This window comes from Scyliorhinus torazame, chromosome 16, assembly GCF_047496885.1.
Source record: "Scyliorhinus torazame isolate Kashiwa2021f chromosome 16, sScyTor2.1, whole genome shotgun sequence".
Classification (NCBI taxonomy): Eukaryota; Metazoa; Chordata; class Chondrichthyes; order Carcharhiniformes; family Scyliorhinidae; genus Scyliorhinus; species Scyliorhinus torazame.
In genome coordinates this window covers 159,072,478-159,086,720 of record NC_092722.1, presented here as the reverse complement: position 1 = coordinate 159,086,720, position 14,243 = coordinate 159,072,478, and the positions used below count along the sequence as shown (strand labels likewise).

General features: G+C 43.9%; 1 protein-coding gene across 1 annotated transcript in view; it reads left to right on the top strand.

The window, feature by feature from the left end:
• Positions 1-14,243, top strand: part of LOC140392313 (uncharacterized) — a 41,843-nt gene that overhangs the window by 15,875 nt on the left and 11,725 nt on the right. The window contains exons 5-12 of the mRNA XM_072477629.1: positions 198-320; positions 2,506-2,532; positions 4,340-4,363; positions 4,506-4,628; positions 6,733-6,759; positions 8,567-8,590; positions 8,733-8,855; positions 11,040-11,066. Of these exons, the coding sequence (XP_072333730.1) occupies positions 198-320; positions 2,506-2,532; positions 4,340-4,363; positions 4,506-4,628; positions 6,733-6,759; positions 8,567-8,590; positions 8,733-8,855; positions 11,040-11,066 (498 nt within the window). The remainder of the gene's footprint in view (positions 1-197; positions 321-2,505; positions 2,533-4,339; positions 4,364-4,505; positions 4,629-6,732; positions 6,760-8,566; positions 8,591-8,732; positions 8,856-11,039; positions 11,067-14,243) is intronic.

Below are 14,243 nucleotides of genomic sequence, written 5' to 3'. Positions count from 1 at the left end.
GCGGGGGGGTCGGAGAATCCCGCCCCTGAAATTTTCTTCAATTAAATATTGGGAAGGCTGATGCCATTGTTTTGAAAGCATCACTTCAAGATGCAATCTCCGCTTTTGAATGATACATTTCTGTTTAAATGTTTAATCGCAGCTTGGTTAGCAATGAACACAATTTCAGATCTAACTCGACATTTACTGTATAACAGGACACGGTTCCTGCAGATACAACTGTGGAGGATCTTCTTCAGACTGTTCCTGTGATTACAACTGTCAATATTATGGCAGCTGTTGTCCTGATTTCTGTGATCACTGTCCAAACATTAATTATGGTAAGAAAACGTTCGGATCATAAACTAATATTTAAATTCATTCTGTTAGTATATTATAATTAAAATGATGACTGCTTATTTTAACTCAACTGAAGACCATATTTCTCATTGTGAATCAGTGTAGCTGAACCTAAGATGATGTGAGATTTTTTTCTGCAGTCTGTGCTGTGATCGGTGACATTATGGCCTGGACAGATTTGTGCTGTACTTTTCAAATGTTAAAACTAGGTCAGTCTGAAGTACAGTGTCTGCAAAATGTGTTTCCATGGCGCCCATATTTGTCAGTGACACATGCTAGGCCTGATTTTAGCAAGTGCGTTGGTCGCTCATAAGGACTGTGCAGTGGAAGTATGGAGACTGATCATGACGTTGTACAGTGTGACACTGATTTGAGGCTCACCCTGGCATGTCCGACCTCATCATTCCAGATGATGCCCCCTCTTAACCTCGCACAGCTGGACATGTATTCAGGAGCAGGAAGGACCACCCATCAACGCGATATAAAAGAATCATCAACTACTTCTATGTTACTGCCAAATTTAGATTTCAACAGAGTTTTGCTGACTTTAAAAAGTTTTGTGAGGTTTCCACCAACGTTTAAAGTTATTAAACTTTGCAGGGCATAGTGTCACACATGATGAAGTTCTTTGTTCTCACTTCAAGGTTTCAGCTCAGACCACTTGCACTCATCCATGGGTGATTTATTTCCCAGCATCCCTGGCCGGCATAGATTGAGCAAACACAGCCCAAGAGAGGAGAATGGGGAGAGGAAGGGCCCTGAAAACAATGCTGAATGAAACTGTTACCTTCAGGGAGTCAATCACTGAGCCCAACCTCACTAAACTGAATGGCGTGAATCTTGTTGAGGCATCAATGCTGTTTTCTGCCAGATGGAGAGACAGAGTGAGACCCGATGATTCTCCATACGGGAAGGTCCATAAAACCACAGGCCAATCAGGCAGTGGTGAGGCCTGTGGCATTCCGTTCCCTGTAATCCAGAACCATGTGCGCTGGTCTCACCTATTGAGAGATGGCAGCCAATCAGTGGCTGTGATCTCTTCTGCTCAGCAGAACCAATGGGAGACAATAGCTGCCTATGGAAGGACAGATGCTGGAGTCCAAGGAACATGGAGTGACCCAAGCCACATATAAGCAGTGTTGGGTGGTATGGGGGTTTTGGCAGGTTGACCGTCTTGTAAGATGCATGCAGGGCGGTCAGTGGCAATGCCAAGGGGGCTGTCTCTCAACACACCCACTACAACCCAATGTCCAGTTCCAGGGACTGAGTACCTTGAGCAATACCTCTTCCCCTGTTGATGGTGACAAGCTCGTCAATGAGCTTTACTTGTCCTGTATGTTGCATGGAGACATGACCGTCTCCTGTTTGATTAATGCCAGTGGTGGCAGGAAGCTACCCAGAAATGGTCATCATTTGTTCACCCAAGGGCCTTAGTTGACAGAAGGGTGGGGTGACTGAACATGGGCCTTCCCCTCTGGAAATTCATTCCAGAGGAGGTGGGAGGGGGTGGGTTTTTACGCCAACATTCTGCCTTAGTAAATATGCTTCGCACCTCAATCTCGCCAATAGTGAGAGCAGAAGATTCCAGCCAAGGTGTGTGTCATTTCTGTCTCACAAAGCAGCTGCACATTGAAATCTTTTGCACCTGGGAGGCAGAGTTGCATTCCCAGAGTAGGACAAGGATGGCACTTATCGTGAATGTGACCACAAACTGCCTCTCTCAGTTTGCTGACCATTGCGATATTGGAGGTGACAGATAGTCAGTGGTCCAAGACGGGAGAATTCAGTTTCTTCTCTCTTGTGACCGTATAATCAGGATAGTGGCTTTCCCCATTGTGCAGAGTGTCATTGATGCATACAAGTGGCTTTGTAGATTCTGTATCTGAACGCAGAGATGTACCCCAACCACAAAGGTTTCCACTCTCCGAATGTGCAGTGGAGCGAGGCCATTCTCAGCACATTGTCTTTTATTTCTGGATGGGGATGGGTTGTCTATTCTGTGTGTGACAGGCTGGCTTTGTTCCTTTCTTCAGAAAAATGTGAATGATCTCTGATGTTAATAATTTATTTTTGTAATGTGATGTATTCATGTTTCTGAGTATGAATGGTAGATGATGCTTCAAAAACACTTGACAAAGTGAATAAGCTGAATTTTTTCCTCTACAGGATACTGCAGTGTTTCTTCAACAACAGGTCAGTAATATTTAAGTTAATTTTCAGTTAACTTGGCAGTTTGTATATTTGCTGATCCTGTTGCAGCCACCAAAATTAATCTTAATGGCTGTACTGTACTCATTGTTCATTGGGTTAAATTTTTATAAATAGCTGTCAAACGCCTGTGCAATATCTCTGAAAACCTGAACTCTGCTCCTCATTCACTATTTGGGAGTTACAATTGGACATCGGACATAAGGATCCAGTGAGACTGCTCTCTCCATCATGTCTAAAGGTGATGGGTCATTGGCATTTACCGAGAGTGTTAAATCTCTGCCGCGTTTGCAGCAGTTTACACAGGCACGACCCTACAGTGATCAAATGGAGGTTGAGGTTTGAATGGGTTTGCAAAATGTTCTTAATACTTATACATTCATTTTTATTATTTTACAATGGGACCTACAGATATGGAAAAGACCTTCAACAAAATATACCCATCCACATCTGAATGATAGAATTTCATGATGTGTCTGGAATTGGTACTCTGCAGCCTTGTTTACAATCAACATAACTTTACCATGAGAAGAAATAGTAGCAGGAATAGGCCATTTGGTCCATCAAGCCTGTTCCATCATTCAATCATAGCACTCCTTCTGAGGCTCTGATTGACCACCTGGCTTATCTACAGGGGGGACTTTGCAAGAGCGTGTGCCATGTGGTCATCAATGGAAACAGCTGGTAGCACAGTATGTCCCAGCGGAAGTGCACATGGTGTGGGGTATGGGAGAACAGAAATAGAAGCAGATTAGTGTTCTGTTCTTTGGGTCTTAAGTAATGCATTTCAGTCAGACTTAGAGAGCCATTTCAGTTCTCCCTAGACTTGTAAATACAATCAACATTTCCTATATGTTTACGTGGGGGATGTGGTGGGAGGAAGAACAAGTGGCGAGTGTGGATGCCCTTGTCCACCACACCTGACCATGTGAACTTTACTCAGCTAAATGACGGCATGGTGGCACAATGATTAGCACTGCTGTCTTACAGCGCCAGTGATCCGGGTTTGATTCTGGCCTTGGGTGACTGTGTGGCATTTGTTAGTTCTCCCAGTGAGTGCGTGAGATTCCACTGGGTGCTCCGGTTTCCTCCCACAGTCCAAAGATGTGTAGGTTAGGTGAATTTGCCATGCTAAATTTCCCCTTAGAGTTTAAAATGTGCCGGTTATGTAGGGTTACAAGGATAGGGTGGGGGAGTGGGCCTTGGTAGGGTGCTCTTTCACGGGTATGTGGTGACTTCATAGGCCAAATGCTCTCCTTGTGCTCTGACGGCATTCTATGGATCCATGTAATTCTATGGAATGGCAGATTTCATTGGGGAAGATTTCACCTTTTTGGGTGCTTTTCTGACCAATGATTCTGGTTCTCAGTTTTACGTACATTTGATGTTTGTTTAATTCGGAAAGTTAATTGTGGCTTTTTAAATTATTTTGTCTGACATGACTGGACCAAAAGGCGCAAATGCCTTCAAGTTGACAGATGTCCTTTGCAGTCTATAAATAATGTTTTGGTCTATTAGCCGGTAGCACTGAGCTTCTTTTCTGCAGCAAGTTTTACCTGGTCCCTGTTCATAGGTTTTCATAATTTCCCAAAAGATCGGAGTTCCTTGTTGGTGCTCCCTGTGGTGCTAAGGAGGGAAAGGAGTAGGAATTTACAAGGAGTGGTACAAATCTATATCAGAGCTGGTAATTCTTTCTTTAATGCTGTTGAAAAAGATCAAGCTAAGTTTGAGGATTGAATGTGTATGAAAACTATTCTTTTTACTTACGTGTTTATTTCCATTATTTTGATAGAGTCTCAGTCAGAAGTATCAAGAGGTATGGAAAAAAGCTTAAAGAAAATGTATTGATTTGATGTTGAATGATAAAATTTCATTACATTTCTTTTTAAATGTGTAATCGCAGCTTGGTTAGCAATGGACACAATTTCTGATCTAACTTGGCATTTACTGTATAACAGGACACGGTTCCTGCAGATACAACTGTGGAGGATATTCTTCAGACTGTTCCTGTGATTACAACTGTCGGTATTATGGCACCTGTTGTTCTGATTTCTGTGATCACTGTCCATACATTAATTATGGTAAGTAAACGTTCGGATCATAAACTAATATTTAAATTCATTCTGTTAGTATGTTATAATTAAAATGATGACTGCTTATTTTAACTGAAATGAAGACCATATTTCACATTGTGAATCAGTGTAGCTGAGCCTAAGATGATGTGAGATTTTTTTCTGCAGTCTGTGCTGTGATCGGTGACATTATGGCCTGGACAGATTTGTGCTGTACTTTTCAAATGTTAAAACTAGGTCAGTCTGAAGTACAGTGTCTGCAAAATGTGTTTCCATGGCGCCCATATTTGTCAGTGACACATGCTAGGCCTGATTTTAGCAAGTGCGTTGGTCGCTCATAAGGACTGTGCAGTGGAAGTATGGAGGCTGATCATGACGTTGTACAGTGTGACACTGATTTGAGGCTCACCCTGGCATGTCCGACCTCATCATTCCAGATGATGCCCCCTCTTAACCTCGCACAGCTGGACATGTATTCAGGAGCAGGAAGGACCACCCATCAACGCGATATAAAAGAATCATCAACTACTTCTATGTTACTGCCAAATTTAGATTTCAACAGAGTTTTGCTGACTTTAAAAAGTTTTGTGAGGTTTCCACCGACGTTTAAAGTTATGAAACTTTGCAGGGCATAGTGTCACACATGATGAAGTTCTTTGTTCTCACTTCAAGGTTTCAGCTCAGACCACTTGCACTCATCCATGGGTGATTTATTTCCCAGCATCCCTGGCTGGCATAGATTGAGCAAACACAGCCCAAGAGAGGAGAATGGGGAGAGGAAGGGCTCTGAAAACAATGCTCAATGAAACTGTCATCTTCAGGGAGTCAATCACTGAGCCCAACCTCACTAAACTCAATGGCATGAATCTTGTTGAGGCATCAATGCTGTTGTCTGCCAGATGGAGAGACAGAGTGAGACCCGATGATTCTCCATACGGGAAGGTCCATAAAACCACAGGCCAATCAGGCAGTGGTGAGGCCTGTGGCATTCCGTTCCCTGTAATCCAGAACCATGTGCGCTGGTCTCACCTATTGAGAGATGGCAGCCGATCAGTGGCTGTGATCTCTTCTGCTCAGCAGAACCAATGGGAGACAATAGCTGCCTATGGAAGGACAGATGCTGGAGTCCAAGGAACATGGAGTGACCCCTGCCACATATAAGCAGTGTTGGGCGGTATGGGGGTTTGGCAGGTTGACCGTCTTGTAAGATGCATGCAGGGCGGTCAGTGGCAATGCCAAGGGGGCTGTCTCTCAACACACCCGCTACAACCCAATGTCCAGTTCCAGGGACTGAGTACCTTGAGCAATACCTCTTCCCCTGTTGATGGTGAAAAGCTCTTCAATAAGCTTTACTTGTCCTGTATGTTGCATGGAGACATGGCCGTCTCCTGTTTGATTAATGCCAGTGGTGGCAGGAAGCTACCCAGAAATGGTCATCATTTGTTCACCCAAGAGCATTAGTTGACAGAAGGGTGGGGTGACTGAACATGGGCCTTCCCCTCTGGAAATTCATTCCAGAGGAGGTAGGAGGGGGTGGGTTTTTACGCCAACATTCTGCCTTAGTAAATATGCTTCGCACCTCAATCTCGCCAATAGTGAGAGCAGAAGATTCCAGCCAAGGTGTGTGTCATTTCTGTCTCACAAAGCAGCTGCACATTGAAATCTATTGCACCTGGGAGGCAGAGTTGCAGCCCCAGAGTAGGACAAGGATGGCACTTATCGTGAATGTGACCACAAACTGCCTCTCTCAGTTTGCTGACAGTGATAGTGGCTTTCCCCATTGTGCAGAGTGTCATTGATGCACACAAGTGGCTTTGTAGATTCTGTATCTGAACACAGAGATGTACCCCAACCACAAAGGTTTCCACTCACCGAATGTGCAGTGGAGCGAGGCCATTCTCAGCACATTGTCTTTTATTTCTGGATGGGGATGGGTTGTCTATTCTGTGTGTGACAGGCTGGCTTTGTTCCTTTCTTCAGAAAAATGTGAATGATCTCTGATGTTAATAATTTATTTTTGTAATGTGATGTATTCATGTTTCTGAGTATGAATGGTAGATGATGCTTCAAAAACACTTGACAAAGTGAATAAGCTGAATGTTTTCCTCTACAGGATACTGCAGTGTTTCTTCAACAACAGGTCAGTAATATTTAAGTTAATTTTCAGTTAACTTGGCAGTTTGTATATTTGCTGATCCTGTTGCAGCCACCAAAATTAATCTTAATGGCTGTACTGTACTCATTGTTCATTGGGTTAAATCTTTATAAATAGCTGTCAAAAGCCTGTGCAATATGTCTGAAAACCTGAACTCTGCTCCTCATTCACTATTTGGGAGTTACAATTGGACATCGGACATAAGGATCCAGTGAGACTGCTCTCTCCATCATGTCTCAAGGTGATGGGTCATTGGCATTTACCGAGAGTGTTAAATCTCTGCCGCGTTTGCAGCATCTTACTCAGGCACAACCCTACAGTGATCAAATGGAGGTTGAGGTTTGAATTGGTTTGCAAAATGTTCTCAATACTTATACATTCATTTTTATTATTTTACAATGGGACCTACAGATATGGAAAAGGCCTTCAACAAAATATACCCATCCACATCTGAATGATAGAATTTCATGATGTGTCTGGAATTGGTACTCTGCAACTTTGTTTACAATCAACATAACTTTACCATGAGAAGAAATAGTAGCAGCAATAGGCCATTCAGTCCATCAAGCCTGTTCCATCATTCAATCATAGCGCTCCTTCTGAGGCTCTGATTGACCACCTGGCTTATCTACAGGGGGGACTTCGCAAGAGCGTGTGCCATGTGGTCATCAATGGAAACAGCTGGTAGCACAGTATGTCCCAGCGGAAGTGCACATGGTGTGGGGTATGGGAGAACAGAAATAGAAGCAGGTTAGTGTTCTGTTCTTTGGGTCTTAAGTAATGCATGTCAGTCAGACTTAGAGAGGCATTTCAGTTCTCCCTAGACTTGTAAATACAATCAACATTTCCTATATGTTTACGTGAGGGATGTGGTGGGAGGAAGAACAAGTGGCGAGTGTGGATGCCCTTGTCCACCACACCTGACCATGTGAACTTTACTCAGCTAAATGACGGCATGGTGGCACAATGATTAGCACTGCTGTCTTACAGCGCCAGGGATCCGGGTTTGATTCTGGCCTTGGGTGACTGTGTGGCATTTGTTAGTTCTCCCAGTGAGTGCGTGAGTTTCCACTGGGTGCTCCGGTTTCCTCCCACAGTCCAAAGATGTGTAGGCTAGGTGAATTGGCCATGCTAAATTTCCCTTTAGAGTTTAAAATGTGCCGGTTATGTAGGGTTACAAGGATAGGGTGGGGGAGTGGGCCTTGGTAGGGTGCTCTTTCACGGGTATGTGGTGACTTCATAGGCCAACTGTTCTCCTTGTGCTCTGTCGGCATTCTATGGATCCATGTAATTCTATGGAATGGCAGATTTCATTGGGGAAGATTTCACCTTTTTGGGTGCTTTTCTGACCAATGATTCTGGTTCTCAGTTTTACGTACATTTGATGTTTGTTTAATTCGGAAAGTTAATTGTGGCTTTTTAAATTATTTTGTCTGACATGACTGGACCAAAAGGCCCAAATGCCTTCAAGTTGACAGATGTCCTTTGCAGTCTATAGATAATGTTTTGGTCTCTTAGCCGGTAGCACTGAGCTTCTTTTCTGCAGCAAGTTTTACCTGGTCCCTGTTCATAGGTTTTCCTAAATTCCCAAAATATCGGAGTTCCTTGTTGGTGCTCCCTGTGGTGCTAAGGAGGGAAAGGAGTAGGAATTTACAAGAAGTGGTACAAATCTATATCAGAGCTGGTCATTCTTTCTTTCATGCTGTTGAAAAAGATCAAGCTAAGTTTGAGGATTGAATGTGTATGAAAACTATTCTTTTTACTTACGTGTTTATTTCCATTATTTTGATAGAGTCTCCGTCAGAAGTATCAAGAGGTATGGAAAAAAGCTTAAAGAAAATGTATTGATTTGATGTTGAATGATAAAATTTCACTACATTTCTTTTTAAATGTGTAATCGCAGCTTGGTTAGCAATGGACACAATTTCTGATCTAACTTGGCATTTACTGTATAACAGGACACGGTTCCTGCAGATACAACTGTGGAGGATCTTCTTCAGACTGTTCCTGTGATTACAACTGTCGGTATTATGGCACCTGTTGTTCTGATTTCTGTGATCACTGTCCATACATTAATTATGGTAAGTAATCGTTTGGATCATAAACTAATATTTAAATTCATTCTGTTAGTATATTATAATTAAAATGATGACTGCTTATTTTAACTCAAATGAAGACCATATTTCTCATTGTGAATCAGTGTAGCTGAGCCTAAGATGATGTGAGATTTTTTTCTGCAGTCTGTGCTGTGATCGGTGACATTATGGCCTGGACAGATTTGTGCTGTACTTTTCAAATGTTAAAACTAGGTCAGTCTGAAGTACAGTGTCTGCAAAATGTGTTTCCATGGCGCCCATATTTGTCAGTGACACATGCTAGGCCTGATTTTAGCAAGTGCGTTGGTCGCTCTTAAGGACTGTGCAGTGGAAGTATGGAGACTGATCATGACGTTGTACAATGTGACACTGATTTGAGGCTCACCCTGGCATGTCCGACCTCATCATTCCAGATGATGCCCCCTCTTAACCTCGCACAGCTGGACATGTATTCAGGAGCAGGAAGGACCACCCATCAACGCGATATAAAAGAATCATCAACTACTTCTATGTTACTGCCAAATTTAGATTTCAACAGAGTTTTGCTGACTTTAAAAAGTTTTGTGAGGTTTCCACCGACGTTTAAAGTTATGAAACTTTGCAGGGCATAGTGTCACACATGATGAAGTTCTTTGTTCTCACTTCAAGGTTTCAGCTCAGACCACTTGCACTCATCCATGGGTGATTTATTTCCCAGCATCCCTGGCCGGCATAGATTGAGCAAACACAGCCCAAGAGAGGAGAATGGGGAGAGGAAGGGCTCTGAAAACAATGCTCAATGAAACTGTCATCTTCAGGGAGTCAATCACTGAGCCCAACCTCACTAAACTCAATGGCGTGAATCTTGTTGAGGCATCAATGCTGTTGTCTGCCAGATGGAGAGACAGAGTGAGACCCGATGATTCTCCATACGGGAAGGTCCATAAAACCACAGGCCAATCAGGCAGCGGTGAGGCCTGTGGCATTCCGTTCCCTGTAATCCAGAACCATGTGCGCTGGTCTCACCTATTGAGAGATGGCAGCCGATCAGTGGCTGTGATCTCTTCTGCTCAGCAGAACCAATGGGAGACAATAGCTGCCTATGGAAGGACAGATGCTGGAGTCCAAGGAACATGGAGTGACCCCTGCCACATATAAGCAGTGTTGGGCGGTATGGGGGTTTGGCAGGTTGACCGTCTTGTAAGATGCATGCAGGGCGGTCAGTGGCAATGCCAAGGGGGCTGTCTCTCAACACACCCGCTACAACCCAATGTCCAGTTGCAGGGACTGAGTACCTTGAGCAATACCTCTTCCTCTGTTGATGGTGAAAAGCTCTTCAATAAGCTTTACTTGTCCTGTATGTTGCATGGAGACATGGCCGTCTCCTGTTTGATTAATGCCAGTGGTGGCAGGAAGCTACCCAGAAATGGTCATCATTTGTTCACCCAAGGGCATTAGTTGACAGAAGGGTGGGGTGACTGAACATGGGCCTTCCCCTCTGGAAATTCATTCCAGAGGAGGTAGGAGGGGGTGGGTTTTTACGCCAACATTCTGCCTTAGTAAATATGCTTCGCACCTCAATCTCGCCAATAGTGAGAGCAGAAGATTCCAGCCAAGGTGTGTGTCATTTCTGTCTCACAAAGCAGCTGCACATTGAAATCTATTGCACCTGGGAGGCAGAGTTGCAGCCCCAGAGTAGGACAAGGATGGCACTTATCGTGAATGTGACCACAAACTGCCTCTCTCAGTTTGCTGACCATTGCGATATTGGAGGTAACAGATAGTCAGTGGTCCAAGACGGGAGAATTCAGTTTCTTCTCTCTTGTGACCGTATCATCAGGATAGTGGCTTTCCCCATTGTGCAGAGTGTCATTGATGCACACAAGTGGCTTTGTAGATTCTGTATCTGAACGCAGAGATGTACCCCAACCACAAAGGTTTCCACTCACCGAATGTGCAGTGGAGCGAGGCCATTCTCAGCACATTGTCTTTTATTTCTGGATGGGGATGGGTTGTCTATTCTGTGTGTGACAGGCTGGCTTTGTTCCTTTCTTCAGAAAAATGTGAATGATCTCTGATGTTAATAATTTATTTTTGTAATGTGATGTATTCATGTTTCTGAGTATGAATGGTAGATGATGCTTCAAAAACACTTGACAAAGTGAATAAGCTGAATGTTTTCCTCTACAGGATACTGCAGTGTTTCTTCAACAACAGGTCAGTAATATTTAAGTTAATTTTCAGTTAACTTGGCAGTTTGTATATTTGCTGATCCTGTTGCAGCCACCAAAATTAATCTTAATGGCTGTACTGTACTCATTGTTCATTGGGTTAAATCTTTATAAATAGCTGTCAAAAGCCTGTGCAATATGTCTGAAAACCTGAACTCTGCTCCTCATTCACTATTTGGGAGTTACAATTGGACATCGGACATAAGGATCCAGTGAGACTGCTCTCTCCATCATGTCTAAAGGTGATGGGTCATTGGCATTTACCGAGAGTGTTAAATCTCTGCCGCGTTTGCAGCATTTTACACAGGCACAACCCTACAGTGATCAAATGGAGGTTGAGGTTTGAATGGGTTTGCAAAATGTTCTTAATACTTATACATTCATTTTTATTATTTTACAATGGGACCTACAGATATGGAAAAGACCTTCAACAAAATATACCCATCCACATCTGAATGATAGAATTTCATGACATTTCTTTGGAATTGGTACTCTGCAACCTTGTTTACAATCAACATAACTTCACCATGAGAAGAAATAGTAGCAGGAAAAGGCCATTTGGTCCATCAAGCCTGTTCCATCATTCAATCATAGCACTCCTTCTGAGGCTCTGATTGACCACCTGGCTTATCTACAGGGGGGACTTTGCAAGAGCGTGTGCCATGTGGTCATCAATGGAAACAGCTGGTAGCACAGTATGTCCCAGCAGAAGTGCACATGGTGTGGGGTATGGGAGAACAGAAATAGAAGCAGATTAGTGTTCTGTTCTTTGGGTCTTAAGTAATGCATGTCAGTCAGACTTAGAGAGGCATTTCAGTTCTCCCTAGACTTGTAAATACAATCAACATTTCCTATATGTTTACGTGAGGGATGTGGTGGGAGGAAGAACAAGTGGTGAGTGTGGATGCCCTTGTCCACCACACCTGACCATGTGAACTTTACTCAGCTAAATGACGGCATGGTGGCACAATGATTAGCACTGCTGTCCTACAGCGCCAGGAATCCGGGTTTGATTCTGGCCTTGGGTGACTGTGTGGCATTTGTTAGTTCTCCCAGTGAGTGTGTGAGTTTCCACTGGGTGCTCCGGTTTCCTCCCACAGTCCAAAGATGTGTAGGTTAGGTGAATTGGCCATGCTAAATTAGAACATAGAACATAGAACAATACAGCGCAGTACAGGCCCTTCGGCCCACGATGTTGCACCGAAACAAAAGCCATCTAACCTACACTATACCATTATCATCCATATGTTTATCCAATAAACTTTTAAATGCCCTCAATGTTGGCGAGTTCACTACTGTAGCAGGTAGGGCATTCCACGGCCTCACTACTCTTTGCGTAAATAACCTACCCCTGACCTCTGTCCTATATCTATTACCCCTCAGTTTAAGGCTATGTCCCCTCGTGCTAGCCATTTCCATCCGCGGGAGAAGGCTCTCACTGTCCACCCTATCTAACCCTCTGATCATTTTGTATGCCTCTATTAAGTCTCCTCTTAACCTTCTTCTCTCTAACGAAAACAACCTCAAGTCCATCAGCCTTTCCTCATAAGATTTTCCCTCCATACCAGGCAACATCCTGGTAAACCACCACTGCACCCGCTCCAAAGCCTCCACGACCTTCCTATAATGCGGTGACCAGAACTGTACGCAATACTCCAAATTCGGCCGTACCAGAGTTCTGTACAGCTGCAACATGACCTCCTGACTCCGGAACTCAATCCCTCTACCAATAAAGGCCAACACTCCATAGGCCTTCTTCACCACCCTATCAACCTGGATGGCAACCTTCAGGGATCTATGCACATGGACACCTAGATCCCTCTGCTCATCCACACTTTCAAGAACTTTTCCATTAGCCAAATATTCCACATTCCTGTTTTTCCTTCCAAAGTGAATCACCTCACACTTCTCTACATTAAACTCCATTTGCCACCTCTCAGCCCAGCACTGCAGCTTATCTATATCCCTCTGTAACCTGCTACTTCCTTCCACACTATCGACAACACCACCGACTTTAGTATCGTCTGCAAATTTACTCACCCACCCTTCTGCGCCTTCCTCTAGGTCATTGATAAAAATGACAAACAGCAACGGCCCCAGAACAGATCCTTGTGGTACTCCACTTGTGACTGTACTCCATTCTGAACATTTCCCATCAACCACCACCCTCTGTCTTCTTTCAGCTAGCCAATTTCTGATCCACATCTCTAAATCACCCTCAATCCCCAGCCTCCATATTTTCTGCAATAGCCTACCGTGGGGAACCTTATCAAACGCTTTGCTGAAATCCATATACACCACATCAACTGCTCTACCCTCGTCTACCTGTTCAGTCACCTTCTCAAAGAACTCGATAAGGTTTGTGAGGCATGACCTACCCTTCACAAAGCCATGCTGATTATCCCTGATCATATTATTCCTATCTAGATGATTATAAATCTTGTCTCTTATAATCCCCTCCAAGACTTTACCCACTACAGACGTGAGGCTCACCGGTCTATAGTTGCCGGGGTTGTCTCTGCTCCCCTTTTTGAACAAAGGGACCACATTTGCTATCCTCCAGTCCTCTGGCACTATTCCTGTATCCAATGATGACATACAAATCAAAGCCAATGGTCCAGCAATCTCTTCCCTGGCCTCCCAGAGAATCCTAGGATAAATCCCATCAGGTCCCGGGGACTTATCTATTTTCAGCCTGTCCAGAATTGCCAACACCTCTTCCCTACTTACCTCAATGCCATCTAATCTATTTACCTGGAGCTCAGCATTCTCCTCCACAACATTATCTTTTTCCTGAGTGAATACTGACGAAAAATATTCATTTAGTATCTCGCCTATCTCTTCAGACTCTACACACAACTTCCCATCCCTGTCCTTGACTGGTCCTACTCTGTCCCTAGTCATTCGCTTATTCCTGACATACCTATAGAAAGCTTTTGGGTTTTCCTTGATCCTTCCTGCCAAATACTTCTCATGTCCCCTCCTTGCTCGTCTTAGCTCTCTCTTTAGATCCTTCCTCGCTACCTTGTAACTATCCATCGCCCCAACTGAAACTTCACACCTCATCTTCACATAGGTCTCCTTCTTCCTCTTAACAAGAGATTCCACTTCTTTGGTAAACCACGGTTCCCTCGCTCGGCACCTTCCTCCCTGCCTGACCGGT